The sequence below is a fragment of the Aythya marila genome (genome assembly GCF_965140915.1).
Source record: "Aythya marila genome assembly, chromosome: 2".
In the NCBI taxonomy this organism is placed as follows: domain Eukaryota; kingdom Metazoa; phylum Chordata; class Aves; order Anseriformes; family Anatidae; genus Aythya; species Aythya marila.
Genome location: NC_139043.1, coordinates 48,303,588 through 48,326,709, shown reverse-complemented (window position 1 = coordinate 48,326,709; position 23,122 = coordinate 48,303,588). Strand labels below are relative to the sequence as shown.

General features: G+C 35.5%; 1 protein-coding gene across 4 annotated transcripts in view; it reads left to right on the top strand.

Moving 5' to 3' along the window:
- The window catches only part of ATP9B (ATPase phospholipid transporting 9B (putative)), a 165,607-nt gene that overhangs the window by 30,206 nt on the left and 112,279 nt on the right, over positions 1 to 23,122 (top strand). For all 4 annotated transcript variants that reach the window (XM_082753070.1, XM_082753069.1, XM_082753071.1 and 1 more), the window contains 3 exons: positions 2,588 to 2,696; positions 13,256 to 13,314; positions 20,901 to 20,952. In XM_082753070.1, coding sequence (XP_082609196.1) covers positions 2,588 to 2,696; positions 13,256 to 13,314; positions 20,901 to 20,952 — 220 coding nt within the window. The remainder of the gene's footprint in view (positions 1 to 2,587; positions 2,697 to 13,255; positions 13,315 to 20,900; positions 20,953 to 23,122) is intronic.

Here is a 23,122-nt window from a genome sequence, read left to right as displayed (position 1 = left end):
CTATAATAATAATAATACTATATAACACATATAGTGTTATATATATATATATATATATATATATATATAACACATATATAACACATATAAAACATATATAAAGAATATGTTTTGTATATACATGTGGGTCTTCTTCAAGGATATTTTGAATAATGTTTCCAGTTTTTACATCTTGCACAAACTCAGATCTTGACGCTGGTGCTTAGTTTTTGGAAAACTCAGTTGTTTCTACTTGAGTAGCTGACTTCCAGGTAAACAAGATTAACTTTATGTTTAGTAAGGCTCAGTATTTATGATGAAAATATAAAACATTTATGTCAGACCTCCTCCTGGAAGAGCATGTAAATTGTTGGGAAATGTTCATCAAGAACAAGAGGAGTAGCTATAACTTAGTTTTGGCTCGTGTTTTCTCTCGAGAGTTTAAAATAATAAAAATTATTCAGCACAATACTTAAAACCACAAAATAGAAGCTGACTGTCTTCTAAAAGGTGGGTGTTTTTTGTCACTCTGCCTGTTCCCCTCCCCTTTCTTCACTTTGCACTTAGATCAAGCACCAGAGTTCTTCAAACAACGCTTTATTTTACTCATTTGCTGTCATTTGCATAGTAGAGAATAGAATTCTTCTTTTAAGTCCAACATCCAAGGATGTAAGGGACACAAATTTGATTGGAAGCTGTATGCTAAAGATGTTTAAGCACCTATAAAGAAAGACAACAATTCTCCCCTTTCGAAGAATGTCCAGTTTCTTTGGGTAAATGAGGAAAAAGGGATGTGTTAAATACTTCCTTTATAATCATGGTCATTTGTATGGAGCTACCAGCAGGTGACTTGCAGGAGAAATTCTTGAAAATAACACCTCACGTTCCGTGCTTTCATTACTGCCCAGTGAATATGATATGTGCTAGTGGCAAATATTGGAAAGCATTTCAGGAGTGCCTTTCTTATGCTACTAAAATATTTCTGTTGTCAAAGCTCATGAAGATAATACAAAATGCTGCCATAAGAGGGGGAAAAACCCTACTGCTTTAAAGCGTAGAGATGGTGTTTAGGGGCACTAGCAAATGGCTGTTCAAAATAGCAATGATTTAAGGTGTCTGGAGAAAACGAAGATAAACAATTTTGTAAAAATTAAAGAAAACTTTTATTCCAAGTAAAGCAGCATGTCAATCCTATCAGATCCTCAGACACTTTTCAGAATATAGTTGACTGATTTTATAAAGTACTTTCATATTTTTGAGTGTTGAAAATGGAGTTCTAAGGTAGAACTGAAGGTTCTAAGGTCTGAACCTTCTGGTATCTCAAAGGGCTAAATTAAGATCTGAAACTTGGGTTTCAGTAGCGTGTATTAGGGGATTTGGTGTGAGGAGTGAGCAGGAATGCGTTTTTGGCAGTTTATTGTTCTATCTGATTCTAATTTAAATGATGTAGCTAGTGTAAACATGAACAAACAAGAAGTATATTAACTATAAGCTTGCAACAGATTAAACCTTAGAATTAAGGGCTGGAAATGCAAAATGCCCTTGCTATTGAAAAGAAAAATTGTAGTCAAGACTGTTCTAAAAAAGCTCCACATCTTGACTTCTTTCTACTGAGAAAGTAGGGGAAGTCTGGCAAACACTGTTGGAATTTTGCAAGAAAGTAGTCTAATGTCTTATATTTTCTGGCATAGAAGGAAAATACTGATGTGTTTCAGAGTCCAAATGGATAATCTAAAGCCTTATCTGTTGGAGGATTTGTGAATAATTTTTTTTAGTGTTCTTGTATGACAGTAATAAGCTCCCTTTTCTGTCGTAAAATGTTATTTCTCTTTCACTGATAGAGAAAGACTAAGTACTTGATTTCAAGTAGCCAGAAACCATAACTGAGAAGAATTAGAAAGAGAGAGGGGAAACTCCTGCAACTATATCCCTGAACTGTTCTGTTCTGTATTCCTTTTGGCGAGCATATTCTTTGTGTTGCCAGAAACTTAATTATATGTGGGACTCTCAGCACTTCCAGTATAAGCTGCAGTGGCACTGTCCTGTGAAAACTGAAGCCAAAACATTTAGATACTTAATTTTTCAGAACAGAACCTTTTTTTTTTTTTTCTTTGTCAATATTTGTAGTGTGAGGGTAAATAAATGTAAGATGGCAAAATTAATTAAACTAAGCATCTGTTACCTTTTCATTTCTCTCTGTTAGGCAAAAGGCAGCGAACTTACCAGTATTTGAACTGGAGACTTCTTAAATGTTTGTTGTAAAGACACAGATTTTTTAGAAGATGGGGAAATCAGCTTTAAAAACTGTAAAGCTGTCTTTTACTTATTTGAGGCATTTAATTTTTTTTTAATTTCAGTTTATATCTAAATTAGACATAATTTGAATATCTACATTTTCAAATTATACATATACAGTATACAAGTGTGATTTTCCTTCTTGGACTAAAAATTTAACAGATTGAAGAAAGCACTTGAAAAAGAAAAAATCGAAATGAACGAAAAAGTAAATATTCTAAGTTCAGGTTCTTACTTTGTATAGTGTTCCTGCTTGTATAATTCTGTTCTAGCATTTTGACAATTCTGAGTTGCATCATTGTATCTTTAACAGGGATTTGTTTTGACAGTCACAGTGGTACGGGAAGCTGTTGATGAGTATCGTCGTTACAAGAGAGACAAGGAAATGAACTCACAGTTGTATAGCAAGCTGACAGTACGAGGTTAGTAAAACCATTTGTATAAATCCTTAAATATTTAACCTTTTTGTCATACACATAGAATTTCAGTTCAAACAACTATCTAATACTTCAAACTGCACTTTGGAGAATGAAAATGGTACAGGATGTATGCTTGATTTCACTTAGATAATGAAACTTAAATTTGATCTGTTTAAGAAATATTGTAAATCTTTGGCTTGTAAAGGAAATGTATATTACTGTATATATCTTTGAAATATGCTACTATTTTGCACTATTACTTCAGTGTGCTGTACTCTGAAATTGATTTGAACAGTAAATCGGCAGCACTGTCAGTTGTATATCAAATGCATATATGAAATAAGAAATCGGTAACTAAGAAATACAATCTAATAACATTTCTGAGTCTTTCAATCTTAGTAGATATATTTGTACATAAGAACAGGTTGATGTATTGAGAGTCAGATAAGTATTAAAAATACTGTTTTTAATTTTTGCATATAATTTGAAATCATGTGATTGCATAATAGGAACAGAATGTTTTAACATCTGTGTGGTATTCCCCAGGGCTCAGTATTGGGGCCAGTTTTGCTTAATATTTTTATCAATGACATTGATAAGGGGATCGAGTGTACCACCTCTTTACTGGTGTCTGGGATTGCAGCACCTTGCCTTTGGGCTTGTTGAACCTCATTCATTTAACATGGGCATACTTCTTAAGCTTGTCCAGGTCGCTTTGGATGACATCGCTTCCTTCTGTTGTATCAGCTGCTCCACTCAGCTTGGTGTCATCTGTAACATTCCCAGGGGTGCACTTAATCCCACTGTCTCTGTCATTGATAAATATATTAAACAGTACTGGTCTCAAGACAGACCCCTGAAAGACTCCACCCGTCACTGTACATAGAGCCATTGACTGCAGCTTTCTGGCTGCATCCATCTAGCTAATTCCTTATCCACCAAATAGTCCACCCTTCAGATCTGTCTCTCTCCAGTTTGGAGTTGAGGATGTCATGGGGGACCATGTCAAAGGCTTTGCAGAAGTTTGAATAGATGATATTGGTCAGTCTTCCCTTGTTGATTGATGCAGTCACTCCATCATAGAAGGCCACCAGTTTTCTCAGGCACAATTTATCCTTGATAAAGTATTGTTAGCTAACTTGGATCACCTCCTTGTCTTGCACGTGCCTTAACATTGCTTCCAGGAGGATCTGTTCCACAATATTCCCTGTCACAGAGGTGAGGCTCACTGGTCTGTAGTTCCCTGGATCTTCCTTTCTACCCTTCTTAAAAATGGGAATGATGCTTCCCTTTATCCAGTCACCAGTGACTTCATCTGACTGCCATGGCTTTTCAAAAATGATGGAGAGAGGCTGGGCAACTCCATCAGCCAGTTCCCTCAGGACCCTGTGATGCATGTAATCAAGCCCCATAGACTTGTGTCTGTTCAGTTTCATCAGGTGGTCTCAAACCTGCTCTGTGCTTATAGGGGGAGGGACACTTCCCCCAGCCCTCACCTACACTTTCAGAGACTTGAGAGACATGGGAAGCCTGATTGGCAGTGAAAACCGAGGCAAAGAAGTTGTTGAGTACCTCAGCCTCCTCCATGTCTGTTGTTACCAGCTCTCCCTTCTTGTTTATCAAAAGGGTTACACTCTCCTTGGCTTTCTTTTCTGAACAATGTACCTACAGAATTCCATCTTATTATTTTTTGAATCCCTTGCCAAGTTCTGTTCCATCTGTGCTGTGGCTTTTCTGATAACATATCCAGATGTGTAGGGATGGGATCTCCTCTGTACTCTTCCCAGGCCATATATCCCTGCTTCCACTGCCTGTGCATGTACATTCTTATACCTGTTTGTCCAGCAGCTCCTTACACAACCATCTTGGTTTCCTTCTTTCCCTGCTTCATTTCTTGCACATGGGGATGGAGAGTTCCTGCAGTCTAAGAACAGCGTCCTTAAAGAGTTGCTGGTTCTGATGAGTTCCTCTGTTCCCTAAGGACAGCATTCCAGGGGATCTCATCCACTAGTCCTTTAAATAACTGGAATTTCACTCTTCAGAAGTTTTGGAGTCCTGTTTTTGCTTTTTGCCAGGCCTGTATATCTTGAGGTCACCAACTCAACCAGGGCATGGTCCCTGCATCCCAGATTGCTTCCAGTCTTAACCTCTTTAATGAGTTCATCTGCACAGTTGGGCACCAGGCCCAGTAACACTTCTCCTCTGGTTGGTTTATCTAATGGTTGGACCAGGAATTTACACTGATACACACCACAAGTCTCCTGGATTGCTTACAGCCTGCTGTGTTGCTTTCCCTGCAGATATCTGGTTGATTGAAATCAGGATGAGAGACTGTGAGCACGATGCTTGTTGTAGCTGAAGCAGGAAGGCCTTATTAACATGATCCCCTTGATCAGATGGTCTGCAGTAAACCCCAACTTAGGTGTCCTTTATTGGTTCAGTCCTTAATTTTTATCTGCAAGCTCTCAACCTGTTCTTTGCAATCTATCCATTTCTTAAAACAGAGGGCAACATCACCCCCCCGCCCCTTCTCAGCCCATCTCTTTTGAAAAGCTTGTAGCCCTTAATTGCAGTGTGATTCCAGTTGTGTGATTTGCCCCACAACCCATTGATAGCAATTAGATCATAGTTTTCTAATTGCACTGTGGTTTCCAACTCCTCCTGCTTGTTTCCCATGCTGTGTGTGTCAGTGTAAAGGCACTTCAGCTGGGCTATTGGCTGCATCACCTTTTTAGAGGAGCCCATCTTAATTTGGGACAGGTATTTCACAGATATTTCCCTATTGCTTACTGAAGTGTTGGTGTTTGTTCTTCTCTGCCACCCAGAAGTACATCCCTCTCCCTTGCTGAATCTAGTTTAAAGCTCTGCTAAACAGAGTATTAATTACAAAGTAGGATAGTGAGAAATAAAACCCACCTTCCTCACACACTCTTTCTTCCCAGGCTCTACTTCACTCCTGGTTCTTCTTCCTACTCCCAGTGCAGGAAGATGAGGAATGGGGGTTGCAATCAGACCATAACACTTTCTTTGTTGCTCCTTCCTCTACACGCTCTTCCCCTGCTCCAGCGTGAGGTCCCTCCCATGAGATACAATCCTTCACGAACTGTTCCAGTGTGAACTTCCAGCGGTCTGCAGTTCAAGAACAGCTCCACCATGGACCCTTTCCATGGGCTGTAGTCCTGCAGGAACAGACTGCTCCAGCGTGGGTCTCCTGCAGGCCGCAGTTCCCACCGGACAGCCTGCTCCACAGTGGGCTCTTCTCCATGGGCTGCAGCTTCCTTTACATCATACTGATCTGTGCTGTCACATCCTCCACAGGCTGCAGTGTGAATATCTGTGCTGGGGTGGCCCTCCATGGGCTGCAAGTCGACAGATTGGTCCACCACAGTCATCTTGACAGGATACAGGAGAATCTGCTCCAATACCTGGAGCACCTACTCCTTCACAGACCTTTGTGTCTGCAGAGTTTTCTCTCACAGTTTTCTGACTTCTCTTGCACAGAGCTGCAGTGCAGCATTTTTTATTCTTAGTTATGTTATCATAGAAGTACAACCAGCATTGCTCACAGGCTCAGCTTTGGCCAGCAGCAGGTCTGTTTAGGAGCCAGATGGAACTTGCTGTGCCTGACATGAAGCAGCCCCTGGTCTTTTCTGACAGAGACCACCCTGAGAGCCCACTTCTGCTACCAAAACCTTGCCATGTAAACCCAATATACCATTTTAAAAAGTAATTGGAAGGTGAGTAAATGGTGAGTAGTCATATTAGTGATGATATCACCTAGCAGCTGTGAGGAATAGGAAACAGTATGGAAACTTGCATTGCTATATGGGATTTGCATATAGCAGGGAGCAATGTAGCAACTATTGTTCTTCCCTTCCTTGACAGCCTGAAATAGCTTTATCAACATTTAGACATACCACTGTGGGAAAATTGCAAGTGGGATAGCTATCATTTGTTTAACAGAAGCGGTTGCATTGCTGGCCTCCAGATCTTTGTAGTCTTTAACACAATCGTTAAAGAAATAGACTCTTACAGCTCTTCTTTCAAAGGTGTAATTTAACCTGCTATTTGGTTTTATTTTTTTTAGATTTGTTACATGTGACACTGAACACCTTTGAAATAGATACTACATCCTGCCGTATTCAGCAGTAGCGTTAGTGATCTGAAATTCTTAGTTCTGGAAGCAAGTCTATAGTTTAGTGTTATCACTGTGATGCAAATGTCAAGACTGAAATTTGCAGTGTTAAGAGCTAACTTTGGTGCCTTTTATGTCTGTCATTTCACTTTCCTCTCTTGCCTTCTAAACAAGTAGGAGGAATTCTCAGCATTTTTTCAAATATTATGGATACTGGAAGTTCTGGTAAATTGCTAGGCATTTAAATGGCGCTTAAATAGCTGTTTTGGAATCTTGATTTCCTCTTTCCCAGTGCATGTAATATTTTGTTAAATATGTGTATTTAAGAAACTTCACTTTGTAACTTCTCCTAGAAATAAGTCATCAAATTAAAACCCCATTTGATTACCTTGACACTGCTCTTTTCTAGGCATGGAATATAAATTTTCAAATTGTGTAAGATAGTATGTAGCAATTATTTCAGGAACTGACACGCAGAGTAGTAATGTGTTCAAAACAGAAGCTTTAAAAATGCCTTTTTTAGTAAGAAAAGGATAGTCAAGTTTTACCTACAAATATGTATGTTTATTTCAGCTTTCCAATTTTGATGTCAGTGTCATCACAGAATCACAGAATGGCCTGGGTTGAAAAGGACCTTAAAGATCATCTAGTTTCAACCCCTCTGCAGTGTTGCCAACCACTAGAGCGAGCTGCCCAGAGCCGCATCCAGCCTGGCCTTGAATGCCTCCAGGGATGGAGCATCCACAACCTCTATGGGCAGCCTGTGCCAGTGCCTCACCACCCTCTGAGTGATAAGCCTCCTCCTAATATCTAATCTAAATCTCCCCTGTCATAGTTTAAAACCATTTCCCCTTGTCCTGTCACTATCAACACATATAAACAGGCATTTCCCCTCCTGTTTGTACTCTCCCTTCAAGTACTGGAAGGCTGCAATGAGGTCTCCCCAGAGCCTTCTCTTCTCCAAGCTAAACAAGCCCAGTTCCCTCAGCCTTTCTTCATAGGAGAGGTGCTCCAGTCCTCTGATCATCTTATCATCCTAGTGGCCTTCCTCTGGACCCATTCCAAGAGTTTCACATCCTTCTTGTGCGTGATTTCATACTTGGTTTATGTTCTGTTTGTTGTTTTGTTTTTGTTTGTTTGTTCATTTTTTTAAGACACTGATCTTTACAGAAGTAAAGATTCAAGACCTTTGCTTACAATTAACTCTGAAGCATACATTGGCTCTGGTATGATTGCTGAGCTAACAATATTTTGAGGTACAGCCACTTTTAATAAGGAAAACGTTGTTACAGTCCCCACTCAAAATTAAGCTTTACTGAAAAAGGCAACAACAAAAATAATAGATATTTCTTCACACCTCTTTCATAATATAGGATTCATTTATCATAAAACATTGTGAAACTGAAAGGTATTATTTTGAGGCAAAAAGTTGAATTGCCAGCTACAATAAAAGTAAACCAAGATCTTTACAGATGTTGAGGATTTAGATACTTCTCTGAGCAAATTAAACTACACCTCTGCAAACTACTTTTATAAGTAACTTTCAATATAATCTGCCAAATTTTTTAAAATCAGCAGTACTCTTCAAGTGGAAAAAATCAGTTGGGTTTGCTATATTAAGCTATAGGTTAATGGTTTGGAGAAAGAAGGCTTTGTTACTTGTGAATGAACAAACTTGATACTGATTTAATTAAAAGCCTGAAAATCAATGCCACTGTTAAGAGTTACTTTTCAGAGTGGAACTGCACTTCATATTTCTGTAACATCTTTTTTTTCCCCTAGTGATTTTATGACTTGTGTAGGTTTTACAGCCTTTTTTTTGAAACAAGTACTTTTACATTTCAAAGATGGAGAAATTGACATAGAGAGGTTAAGCAGGTTGCCTTTGCTCAAATGGGGAAGTAGGAAAACTAAAAGTTAGCAATGTTCAGTGTTACCCTTTGTTTAATTGTGCTATTCTCATTTTTATCTTCCATGATCACTTCTAGTTAGATGTTTGCCATAGGGAAATATATTTGTAGCAAGGTAAGCTACTGTTACTTGAACTGTGGTTAATTATTTGTATAAAGGTAGTAAATGCAGGCTGATTTGTAAGTTAAAATCTTCTTATACTACATTGTAGTAGATTAAAATAAGGAGTTCTTTGACTACCTATTGGTGTTGCCTTTCTGTGGAGTTATTTTTGGCCTGAGGTACTCCCCAGACACCTAAAATACACAAATGACCTGCATATTCTGGAGATATTCAAGGCTCGTCTGGACACCTACTTGGGCAACCTGCTCTAGGGAACCTGGTTTGGCAGGTTGATGATCTCTTGAGGTCCCTTCCAACCCCTACAATTCTGTGATTGTGATATTGCTAAGTGTAAGAAGTACCAGCTTTTTAAGTTGTTGGATTCACACTAGTAACTCTTGAAGTCTTAGAATTTCTTTTTAGTAAGATAAGATCTCGAATTGGTATTTGTGTTAACAGTGAGTTAACAGTGAGTTAACTTTTTATTTTATAATAGCCATTCTAAACAGAAAATCAAGTGAGAATGGGACTTCGTTTTAAGTGTTGGTTAATTTAGGTAGCAACAGCCAGCTTAATGTCTACAGACTTACTCTGTTCCATAAAATAACTGATGTTAGGCAGTTTCCTTTTTCACATAACATGGCAAAATTCAGTTTTCAACCATTCCTTGCTGAATTTGTAGTATGTAACCTTGTACGTAGAAGATGAGAAGCTGAGATTAATGAAATAATTCCATTTAGACTTCAAACATGAAATATTTAAGTCTTCGCTGCATCTTTAAAGGACATTTAAGAATGTAGTGAATTTAAAATTAAAAGCAAGAACTGTGTGAAATTGAGAAAATATCGATAACTGCTATACATAAGGAGAGAACAAAGTGTGAAAGCTAGTATGTTTCCTTTAAAATCTGATTGAGAAATCTGTTTTAAAGAGCTACAGTGACATGAGTAATTTGTTTTACTTTTGAACTTCTGTTTATGCCCTGTTCCTAAAATGCTACCTTGCTGAGTTTTTATCTCAATTGACCTTTTTTTAATTGCGAAATGGTCTCTTTCAAGAGGTCATTGTGTCCAGTGAGTTTTGAGTCATTTATACCTGTTATCTGCAACTTTAAAATCAGGCATTTGTCAGAATTTCTTGATAATTATTGTAATATTATTGCACTGCAATTAACTGAAATCTGTATTGAAATCTCTTATAATATTAGAATGTCAGCTGATCAAGAACAGGGCACCCTTGTGCTTTTTCAAAAGTTGCTGTAAAGAACAAACATTTCTGAGTCTAGAGACACAACATTATGTCTGTATTGCTTATAATGTTTCACTTTTCACATGACTTTGTTCCTGGTATTTAGATCATTTGGAACATAGATGCGTATTTATAAAGGATTGTATCATTTTAATATAGTTGATCAGGGAAGCTGTAAGCAGCAGCATTTCCACTGTAAAATCAGCATCATCACCTTTGACTAACCATAGCTTAATGGTGCCATTTTTTTTTTTCAGTTCGCCATTATATTGTGCATACACTAATTATGCTGACTAATAGGTACCAGGTAAAAGTTTCATATGGTCTACACTTAACTGCTTTCATGGAGGAGTTTGATATTTACTGGTTAGAGACAAGCACCATTGCCAGCTCCAAAAGCAGTACTTCAGACAGTGCTCAGGGTATGATATGTAAGTTTAGAATTTTGAAATTACTTCTAAAATCTCTCAGAAGATACTGTTCTTTGAGGAGCTTCTTTCATAAAGATGCTCATTAATAAAAAGAAACAGTCCTTTCTAATATACTATATACCTAGATTTTGTTTACTTAATTTCTTAAATTTTTGTGTGAAATACTTGTTATCACATATGAGTTATTAGTTTTTTCAAATCATTGTAATTCTCTTCAAAAGGCTTTATCTTGAGAGTATAATGAATTACTAGAGACACGTTTCAGTGTTCCAGTTCTGTGTAATTCTGTATGTTGCTTTAGGCGAAAGCCTTGCGCCTTGGTGGACTATAAAGTCTGGATGCGCAGCCTCTTCTGACAGCTTTGGACTTTATTGGTAATTACACAGATGGTGAAGAGTGCTTTGCTACTGAGCTGTTTTTAGTGAAAAAATAGTTTGCAAAAATAATTTATGTAGTGAGTAACATTGTGTTTTTCTTCCCTAAATGCATCTTGACTAAGATGTAGTATTGCATTATTTTAATGTTCTCTGAAATGGTATCAAATGATTCTCATTTTTGCTAGTCTAAAGGAAAGTGTTATTTGCCAGCTTTTCAAAATCTTAAGCTATTTTTTTAAATTACTGCCACACATTTTACCATTTAATTTTAGTGGAATGTGTCCTGTCACTCAGTTTCATTGTAGAGATAGTCATGGCTGCTTCCATATGTGTGGGAATAATGAGGCTATTCCAACAGAATGTATTAGATAATATAGAAGGTATTCTGTAGTGTTAGTCACCTAGAGAGCAGTCCGATAAGGAAACTTTTCTATTCATGATGTGAAATTTTCAGGATTACTAGACTGAGTACAAGCAAAGATGATGTGTAGGTTCCTGTCGATATACTTGGCAGTAGGAGTCTTTGCTTTTTGTCTGCCTTAAAGTGCCACAAATGAATATTCTACCCTGTCAGGAGAATTGTTAGTGTCTTTTGATCTTTACGGTACATGCTGTTATAACATGACTGGAATTTTCAGTTGTTCAAGTTGATAAAATTGCTATTAGTTTCATTTGATTTAGTATTGCTGAATAGTTTTGGTCATACGTGACTGTAGGTGGCACAGATTTGAGACTTAATATAGCTTAAATACATGGATTTTTGTGGCTGTTATTACCATAACCAGTTAATTGAGTTGGTTATCACAGATTAAGATTAAGATTATCATTTGTTTTAGTATATACTATTCACTTCTAGTCTAAACTTGTGAATTTATAAAGAGAATTCACAGGCTTGTACAGTTAAGTCTAAATGTTGATTTCATATTAGACCACTCCTAGTGGCTGATCTTTAGTACAAGTTACTTTAGATTCCTTTTTAAAAAAAAAAAAAAAAAAAAGACAAGACAAAGACACTTACTTCATTCTCATTGTAGTTATCTTGAAACTCCTTAGAGAGCTAATGCTTCTTGCTACATCTTTTTTGTACTCAGGTCTTCTACTCATCTCTTCACTGTCACAAATGTGTTATGATGGGGTTGGAAGTCAAAATGAAGATATGGTTGGTTATGTATTAAAAAGAGTGGGAGGCAAAGGTGTGTTTGGCACCTAAAAAATTGAACTGGTGTAAAAGACTATCAGTAATAAAGACCGGCTTTCAGAATTAACTATGCAGGCAGGCCAAAACAGTAGTTCTGATCTCCACTGACATTATTATATATTTCTGTATCTTCAAGTTGCTAGCATCCTGGAAAATTTATTAAGAAAATTGATTAATATTAATTTCTTAAAAATTAATTTTAATAAATGTATGAAAGTGTATTAAGTCAATTAAAGGATCAAATTCATTGTTAACTAGATCAAATTAAACATAAAAAAGCTATTTTTTTGCATGAAATGTGACTTTAAAGTGCTGAAAATAATAATAAGATAAATTTTACTGCCTTTGACTAAATGCGCATATAAATGTGAGGAATTTTCTGAGATTGTGTTTAGCTGATCTCTTCATTAAGCATTACAATGAGGAGGTCTTCTAGATTTGGAAGTTACCTTAGTTTTTGTCATAGAACTTTGAGAAATGATAGAATGTGCATTAAAAATCTGCTATTAATAATACTTCCTATTAAACTGCAAATTGTTTGCCGTACCTGCTATCCTTTTGTGGGCCATCTTTTCTAATTTATTTGGTCTGGTTTTGATTTTTTTTTGTTTTTTAAGAACCTAGCCATGCTTTGATATAACTTACCTGATACCTGCTGCTTGGAAATAATATACTGTTTCTGCTGGAAAAAGAGAGAGATTTTGTATGGGCCTGTCTGTGTTTTAGCTTGTCAGGCTGTGTAGATATGTATGAGTTTATATCGTGAGTTAACAGGTCTGAATTGGCCACCTGTTGTATCTTGGAAGAGGATGTTGTTATATCATGACTTGTACTTTGTCTACAGGGTTTGTTTGTTGGTTGTATTTTTGTTATTGTTTTGTTGTGTTTTTTTTTTTTTTTTAACTCCAGGAAGCAACATTTTCTGGAGTTGTAGCAAGAACCTGGTACTACAAGTGAATAAATGAACGAATAAATAACTAGAGTTATTTATTCAAACAGATCAAATTTATTAATGTGTTCTTCAAACATCACTTTTGTATAACTTGTAACATTTTCTCAAAATAATAATGTCTTTAAGTATAACTTGCATTTATACTTTTGTGACTTTATTAATGCCTGCTTAAGTTGATTATGTGTTTTTGTGTTTTTTTTTCTTCAAGGTAAAGTGCAAGTTAAGAGTTCAGACATACAAGTTGGAGACCTCATCATAGTGGAAAAGGTTGATACTTTTAAAATATATTTTAGAGACTAAAGATTATTAACATGCTAATTATCTTCTGAAGAAAAGTATATTGAGGTACTTATCTGTGAAGTACTAAGTAAGTAATATTTTAGTTCAAGTCTTATTTGAGAAACTTGAAGGAAGTCTCTTTTTGGATTTAATTCTAAGTTTAATTGAATGTAGACATTCATTTTATGAATTGTTATATGCTTGAATTTATCTAGTGAAGGGAATACAATTACTGAATGACATTCTCTGGCTTGTGCGGTGCTAGATACTCTAAGCTGTCTGACTGCCTCCTACTGTTTAAATCATGTTTTCTGATGTCTGAAGCCTTCCAGGTTAAATTTAATGTATTAAAAATGGGAGGGGGCTTTCAAGTTAGTTTTATTGCAAATGGTGAAGGAGAGCTGTGAACTCTTTTTTCACTCTGTATTAGTATTATAATAAAGTCAGTGATGCTTACTTCAGTTGGTTTGTTTTAGTAAGTGATCTGGAAAAAACTCATCTGTAACGAGACCTAAATTCAAGCTGTGTAATAAAGAACCTTATGGGCTAGATTTCTAGTTCATCCTCCCTATCATGCTGTGCTGTCAAAGGCTTTTCAGCATACTATGAAGCTGTTGTGACGTCCAATTTAACAAATTTTTCTTGTCAGACAAAATTTTTATGGAATTTCATTCTGGAAAGGCAACAGACTTCCTTGGTGCTAAGTGATTCCTGTTCTGCTTTGTAAAAAAGAACTAAGCCCTTGATCCTAGAAAATTACCTCAAATTGAAGCTTATATCCTTGTAACCAGCCTTGTTTGAGATCTTTTATTGCAAGTTGCTGTTTGCAAGAAGAATAGCTAGTGGAACCTAGTCAGTGATTAGACTTTTCTAAACTTCTTCATGGGATTACAACTATTTAGTGGAATACTATTTAAAAAGGAAAAATCCTTCAATAGATCTGCCCTCCTGATTCATGTTATGCTTCCTTGTTTGTTAATACCTCTTCTTTTTCTCAAAGAATTTGGAGAACTCATGAATTGTTAGTGGATAGAGATTGTTTTCTTTTTATTTTCAGCAACATATGGGAAACCCCTCTTCTGTTTTTGGTATAACTTCTATTTCCTTGCTTTCAGTTTTTTTCCTTCAGTTTAAAGAAAAATAACACACCCAAGTGTCATTGGTCTTGCTGCTCTTAAAAATAGATTTATTCATGTGTAGTTCATACTATTTCTTGCTTTTTTTTGGTCTGCTCTCTATACCTAATGTCTTGTAGGGACCTTCCAGGCAGCATATGTTAGCATGGACAAGATTAACATTACTGTGCCTGGCCTCTGTGTCTGTGTTTTATTACACCTTTTTTAGAGTTCAGATGGAGTCAGCTTGCAGCTGCTCAGTTGCACCTCTTCCAGAGCTTCTAGTGGACTGAGAATAAATATTTGCTTTGGTTTTGATAAAGAAGCTTTTTAGGGTCTTTATCTTTAAACCTGTAATTAATTGTTATACTACATAGGGAAGATTCTAGTGGCTGCATAAGTAATGTGCCTTCCCTGAAATTTACTGAGATCCATCCACTTGTTGAATCTTGCTAGAATTTCGAAAACTAGGATTACTTTTGTGTTGTATGAGGTAGATCATTAGCATCTATTTGAGCATTATTTACAGGAGATTACAGACCATATGTTGTGAGTACCTGAAGTTTGTAATGAAAAAGTAGTGGATACAGTTCCTTTTGATGAAGATTTTTCTTGGGTATCTCAGTACGATGCATATAGTTAGTTATTTGAATGTTGCATTTCATCCACAAGCTCTCTCCTGCACCATCACAGCTTTTTTTTTTTGTTTTTTTCAATTTTGCTTCTGGCCTAACTGTGGGTGTCTGCAAACTAATGAAATTAAATGTTTTCTGGTTCTGTTTAGAAGTGTATTTTGTTGGAGTAAGCACTTCTCAATTTCAGAGTATGACTCTTAAGCCAAAGAACCAGTCAGGAGTGAAATGTTCAATTGCTCAGTCTAATGGCAAAGGAACAAGTTAACATTGTATTTGACTGGAAGATGCATCAGCAGCATTTCTGCAGTGAAATTAATGACTCATTTGAGCTGAAGATCCATATGTTAACTAGTAACTGCATCACAAATACTAACAACTTAAATGAGAAGCTTTTCTGTACCTGAGCTTTGAATATCCTCTCATTTTTGTAGGACTGATCAATTTCAAATCAGCTCTAAGTAACTGCAGTGTTAGAACAGGTTAGCTTTGAGTAATATGTCTTTAATTTCAAATGAAAATTTCGTAAGGTGTTAATATTAGGTCAGGAAAAGGCCTGAAAAGTTTAAAATAGTATTAGTTGTTAAATGCTAAAAGACATTTGCATATGTTAGCTGCAAAACATTCCCCTCTCTCTTGCTTCAAACAGGCATGCTGCTTTCTAGTTGTTTAATCTCTTGGGCTTGAGTTAAAATAATTTATTTACTTTTTTCTATGGATGCAGAGGTGCACATGGTTTTCTTTAAGATAATTGAAGGGCTGGCTTGGTGAGTTAAGATATTGTTATAGTGCTATTGTAGCTTTTTGACTGTTTGGAGCACTTTTTGAGGATGTGAAGAGGGCATAACACAATAATAATACTAACACATTTAATAGTAACACATATAATAGTTTTTTTAAAACGTGAAACAGTAAAGCTTTGTTTTAATACTTTGAGAGCTTCTCTTGGATAGCAGTAAAGGGACACACAACTTCTTTTAATCTCAAGTGTGAAGTGAAATTAAACCAGCTTTTGTAAAGATTGTGACTATTAACATGTAGTGTTGCAGGGCATGCAGATGCAAGAAAACAACTGTGAAGTGCCTCTTTGATTTCTAACACAGATGCAAGGAGGAATGTTTTAGTGCATGAAAAAAAAAAAGTATACATGGTTTTTAACAGTATGTATGGAGAAGAAAGAACAATAAACCTAAAACTGTGGATCTGGAGCCGATGGGCAGTCTTAGGAGAATTGGAAGACTGTGAGGGAACTGCAAAAGTTTGTTAATAAAGATTTCATGATAATAACGTGATGATAACATGATAAAAATGAAGCCCAGCAACTGGAGAAGCACTTAGTTTATGCTGACTTTTGTCTTATCATAGCTAGATCTGTAGAAAAGAAGTCAGCAGCAATGACAAACTGGAAGAGAAATGGAAACGCTCCTTCGTCAGAGCTCAGATTCAGCTCAGACTTATGAAAACATAGTATTCTAGTAATTTTTATGACTTTTATATCCAGATTTCCCTGCATATCAATAAACATTTCTAGCTTCATCTGAATGGTAGTTGAGATTACATAGGTTTCTGAATGTTCAAAGTTATATGTGTTCTTGTTTTAACTTGTTTCACTTTGATAAATATGACATGAGAGGGTAAACGTGATTGACATTTGTTGCTGTTTTCTGTGACAATATATAACAGAACTTAATTTTCTCAATAATGAGGTGTTAAAAATTTTTGCTGCACACTTGCCATCTCTTTTTGGATAGTCAGTCTTTTATAGTGACTAAATATCAGGTACTCTATCCTTTCAGGGAGATCTTTGCTCTACAGTGTCGGCAGTAATAGTGACTTGTTTTTTAACTAGAAATCATGTAGTACCTTTCTGCCTACTTCCAAAATATTGAAAACCTGATGGAAAAGGGTATGCCAGTCTTAAGTACTGTTTTTTTTTTTTTTTTTCTCACAGAGAAGGTAAAGACAATACAGTATCTAGCCTTCCCTGTATGCAAGAGTAAATTCAAATATGAATGCATAAAAGGTTTATGCATTAAACCTTAATGCATAAAAGTTTTCACTGTAACAGGTAAGAAAAACTAAGAGAGAACCCGTTAAAAAGATATAAAATCAAGGTATGTGTTTTCTATTAAAATTAAAAAATGATCATGTAACTAATTGGATTCTGCCCAGTTTTGTCAGGTATAAAGACTTGATTCTTGAAAAACTCACCTTGTACCTACTCTTCAATGTACTGAATATGAGAGATTCTTCATTGCAGCTGGTAATGATAGTAAAAAAAAAAAATCATTCTAATTATTAGAACTTCTACTTAAATCTGTATTGGATTGTTAGTTAGACTATTATGCGAAATTTATTGTCAGACTTTTGCAAATTTTTAGGGATGTTGGTCAAGTTTTTTAGCTTGTTTACAAGTAATTAGAAGTTTGTAGGCATGAAGCTAGTAATCTGAAACTTGTGCGACAGATTTGTCAGAGCTGGTAGGGAAGTTGCAAAAATGTATAGTTAATCTATATGAAGACATACAGATGCCTGTATGCCTGGTCTATTGTTACTGTCATTTAAGGAAATCTTTAATTTTGAGTTTACATTTCATTTGTCCCTTCCTTTTTTTTTAATTATTATTATTATTTTTCTTTTGCCTAATATGCACACAGGATATATTATTAAGGTTGACATTCGTCTTCCTTTTTTCCCCAAATCTGAATATGAAACATTAATCCTGATTGAATCTGGGCTCATAATGGATAATTAATTTCACTACTTTTTAATTTAATGTTGTAAGGCAAAATTTTAAAAATGCTATGCCAATGCTACGGTTGTGGGTAAGCAGCATCTTCAAGTTGAATACTGTTGATATACAGACAAGAACATACATTTTTAGCTGTTTGTACTTTAATAAATGAATGGGAATTGCTGCAACTGATTAAGTATTGATTTATAAAAGTGCATAATTTCAAGGTATGAGTAGAGATTTTTTACCATCCATGTAGAGTTTTTAGAGAAACCAGAAAATGCATCTATTTTCTAAAATTTCCAGACTTACTTGGTTTTCAAACTTCTTGTTTATGTGAGATAGTGGGACTGGTCATTGCTTCTTCTTCTGGACTTGCCATTTTCATAGCTCATCTATACTGAACTATACTGAATCAATAGAGAATACAGCTGTAGTTTCCAATTCCGCTTCTGAACCAGAAACCTTGAAAGCTGAACCTATATAATAAAATCTGCAGTTGACTGACATTTATTCAGATCATGCTATTCTAAATGGCACTGTTGTGATTGCATGGTGCTTTCAGGAATGTTTCTTCATAGTAATTGAAAACTTCACCTAGTGTTAGAACATGTATAGTATCGAGGATGTTTCATGGTCAGGAATGATATTGCTATGAGTGGGACTTCTCAAGAACTGAGGCAAATGTTACTGTATGGCATTATGTATGGTAAAAAACATCAGCTGCTTCAGTGTTTGTGTCCCAAACTCTCTGTCACATAAAGCTGTGTTTAATTTTCTTGATCTTGATTAATTTTCTTAATTTTTGAACTTGTTTACTGGGGGGGGGGGGAAGAGATGGAGACTGCTATGGATTGATTTACTTTAAAAAAAAAAAAAACAAAAAGTTCCTGACACTCAGTAATGAGGGGGACGTGATGCCTTTGAAAAGAGTAAAAAAGGTGGAAGGTTAAAAATGAGAAACTACATGCCTGATTTCAAATCAAAGAATACTCAAAATGCTGACTTCCTTGTGCTTTAGAGTAGTGTTGTCAGTCCTACATCTTTACCTTTAAGGACACTTGACTCAAAACCAAATGAACTAAAATACTCCTCTGTGTTTGTGTTGATTCCTCTAAGAGGTTTTCGAATGTGAACTAATGCTGTTTTCCAGACTGTTGTTTAGATTCCTGTTGGGATAAGTACGTTAGAGCTGCTACATGCTGCATGTACTTGTGTTGCATGTAAAGATCAGTTTTGAACCAATTACATTTTTCTGTGATAGAACTTTTGTGGGATATTACATGTATCTTCTGTGTTGATGCAGTGAATCAATATATTACTGTGACTAGGATTACTCTTAAATTTACAGACCGGATTCTGTGCACCACATTGATGACTTGAGGTGTTTCACTGTTTAATGTCTTGAAGTTTTCAGGCTAGTATGACTGCTTACTATCTGAAACCTACCGTCACTGCTTTTCTTCTCTATAAAATAACTAAGTAGTTTTCTATACCTTGCAGTTTATGGAGAAAATAAAGCTACAATTGAATTACCACTGTATTAGTTTTGCAGTTTGATTACAATTATTCCCCATTTCACACTTCACTTACAAAGTTTTGAAATGTGTATATACTGAATCTCTTAATTTTTTATGTTGAGTAAATTCAGTCAGGTTTTTTAAGACTGAAATCCATGAAGTTCATGTATGCCATATAATTGATGGGTTTTGTCAGCTACATTTATTTTCATTTCCACTCTCACTTCAAACAGACAGTTGAGCTCTTCAGAAGTAAAAGATGAGCCTTAGCTGTAAAGTGGCTTTCAAGGCAATATCAAACAATAATGCCTTGAACATGAAAACCTGAAATTTATTCTCCAGTGGAAGTGCTCTTTGAAAAATATTGTTCTTAGTGAAACTTAGTGAATTATACCCTCTTAATAAGTAATCTGAAATGAATTTTAAGAAATACATTTTAGCATTAAACTAATAGTCACTGCTAATAATACACTGAGATTTCTTAATTAGTTAAGTGCAGTCTGGAAACGAAAAGCAAATGAATCCTTGTGTTTAGCTTCCGGATTGAACACGATGACATGTGGCACACGAGGCATAAGCTATGATAGAAGAAACTGCATTTCATTACTATCAATCTTTTCTCATTGCCATTTCCAGTGTTCACTCCAGTTCCTGTCAGCTTAGCCTGTCACTTTTCTTTTCTAATCCTGTATATCTTCCAAGTTTTGACATGTTGGTTATTTTCACTCCCCTGGTTTTCCATTCTTATGTCCCATAGTGGCAATGTGTATCTGGTGCTGGTATATGCTTTCTTCACAAGTGATGGGAGAGCTACATTTTTAGACAGCAGATAGCATGTGTGGGGGATGGCAGTATTGTCCAATTTTGTTTAATTTGCAAAAGTATAGATTGAACTTCTTATAATCAGCAAAAAGTTGGAAACATGATTAGATACAGGGAATTACATACTTGAAAGGGAAATAGCAGAATAAGCCTGCAGCTGTAGCTGAGCTGACATGCTGGTACTGAGAAAGAAATTCTATTTTTCTCTTTGTAATGGAGATGTTTATAAACATGTAAAAATGGAAAATGTTGTTCCATGCCTTGCTGTTTCCCCTGTGTACATTTGAGTGCGTTGAGAGGGAGACAAGAGGATGCAAGGGAATATTTGGTATATACAATGATTACAACTTAAATGATGAGATGAATGTTTTAAATTTCACTGTTGTTTTCTTTATCTCTGCTGAATGTCAGGATTTTACTCAGTAAAATATTATTTTTAATATTTCTGTAAGAAATATGCTCAAACTACTCTTTTCAGTCATGAAAATGTAAGACTTGGAGGTCTGCAGGTATCTATGATTCATTTACAATGAACATCTGAAAGGATTAGCTGTTGTTTGCTTATTGTATAATTTTTTGAAAATATTGATTTCTGAATTGCAAACGCTGAATGCAAAGTGCTTTGATAAATCCTATTTTAATTGAGTTTCAATCCAAGAGTGACCTTTTGGTGACAGATCTTACTGGACGTTCGATTAGAATTCACTTTTTTTCCTACTTACGAAAAAATATACCTTTTTTTCCCTCTCAGAATCAACGAATCCCATCTGACATGGTGTTTCTCAGAACATCGGAAAAAACTGGTATGTTTTGATAATTCTAATTGGTTACATGATAACTTTGTTGTTGCAGTAATATTTTAGATTGTGCATTGTGGTCAAATAAATTGATGGCAGGACATCTGTCTTCATCATGTTAATGGGAGGGTGTCCATATCTGAGAAAAAGAGTAAGCTTGGACTCTAAAATGGGAAATCTTACTGTGAACATGAGACCTATATAAATATGTTCTTCTACATAGATTACTTTTATGAATTGATGTAACAAAACTTAAAGGTAATATTAAGACTACTCTAGTATATCTAGGAGACTGTTTAATATGACTTCACAGTATTTTTAAATTATTTGTCTAATCATTATCTTGCAAAATATTAGATGTTACTTGATTATATTTAAGTTATTAAATTGAAAAAAAATGAAATCTTGTCTTATTAATGTAATTAAGATGATTAAAAATATATATTAAAATGACCTAAAACATGTTTTAGGATAACTAAATATTTTACTTCAGAAATAATACTGTCTCTTTGGGCTGTCCCATCCTGGCCGCAATCCCTACACCCCTTGAACACTTTCTCTGAGAGAGAGGAAGAAAAGTACTTCTCATAATTCTATTTCTCCTCACATGCTGGTAGTGGAGTACTCAATATTTGGGAAACAAATATCTCCTTTATAGGAAACCTATAAAATAAATCTGCTTTGGTAAAAGTTTGGAAATGACAGTTGAACAGCCCCCATATAAGTCAAATGAGTTTCCCTTCTTTGTATTATTACTACTACTCAGATCATGAATTGCTGCGTAATGTTTTTCCACAGCACTAAATTTCACAAAGTTAATAGCTGTGATATTCATAAACCCTATATTAGGAGTACTTTGGTATTTTACTGTGGCATTGGAGTTCTATCAGACATGTTTCAGACAAAAAGTTAAATTTGCGGAGGTCGTTTGCAAGCGAAAACAAATACTTGAGTAGCCTATAGAACACTATTGGAGCTACGAATTTGCTAAAAGAAGAATAAATTACAGTATTGTTACTGTCTTAGTAATGACTTTGAAATGCTGGTTAGGTGCACTAGATAACCTGTAACTGGTCTGGACTGACTGTTTCATAGTTGTCTGTATATAATCTCAATCTCGTTTAACTACTTTCTGGTTCAGGGTATGTTGACTTTTCTTTTTATTCTGTTCCACAGTATCATAATTTAATAATATATGTAACGCTTCTGACAACTCAAAGCTCTTGGATCCAGCATGATTATAAAAGGATTGATGATGTTCCCTTTTGGGCTGCTTGCAGTGTTATCCCTTAGTTCTTATCCAAAAACTATTTCATCTGAAATTACACTTGCTAGAAAAGTTGTAAGAAAAATTATACCTCTATAGAAGAATTACTTTGAACTAAATAACTTGCTTGCAATGCATAAGCGGTAGAAGGTGTGTTGACGCTTTTCCTACTGTGTACTAGACATGTAGTATTAGTTATTAGATATCTAGGCATTTGGAAACAATTGTCATCCTGTCCAGTATGTAGCAGTGGTAATATCTTCAAATGATGGGTGTGCAGTAGAAATATGCAGAGAATTCATTATACAATATTCTGTAGTGTTTGCTGTTGCAGGAACATCAAATACTGTTCATCTGCAGAGAGCTAGCTTGCTGTCCTTAATTAGGATCCTTGCAGCGGTTTATATTAGAAGTGTTGTTACTGTTGGAATAAATGAACAAGAACAAAACAAAACAGCTGCTTAGCTTACAGTGGTGGAAGTTCTTCAATTTCATATTTTGCATATCTACAGTGTAGCATTTTTACCTCCTTGTTAATTCTTAAGTTCCTGGATTATGTTATGAGAGGTTTTAAGACATTGTGTTGTATGCTTTCCCATTAGTACTAATAGTTGAAGGATGAGGCATAGGTGTGCTTGTCATTGGTCAATGTAGACCAGAAATGCATCTGCATAGGACGGCTCTGTAACTTTATTGAAATATATATGAAGAGTAAATCAAGGATCGCAGTTAATATAAGTAGAACTATCTCTTTGGCAAGGTACAGATGGGGAAAAAGGGAATGTGAATCCCTGTGTCAGAAACATGGGGAGAAAAAACATTTTTTGAAGGTAAGATAGTTCAAGTTACGTCAGTATTCAGTGTTTAGGTTTACTTCAGTCAGCTTTCTTTGAATGTCTTAATTAAGAT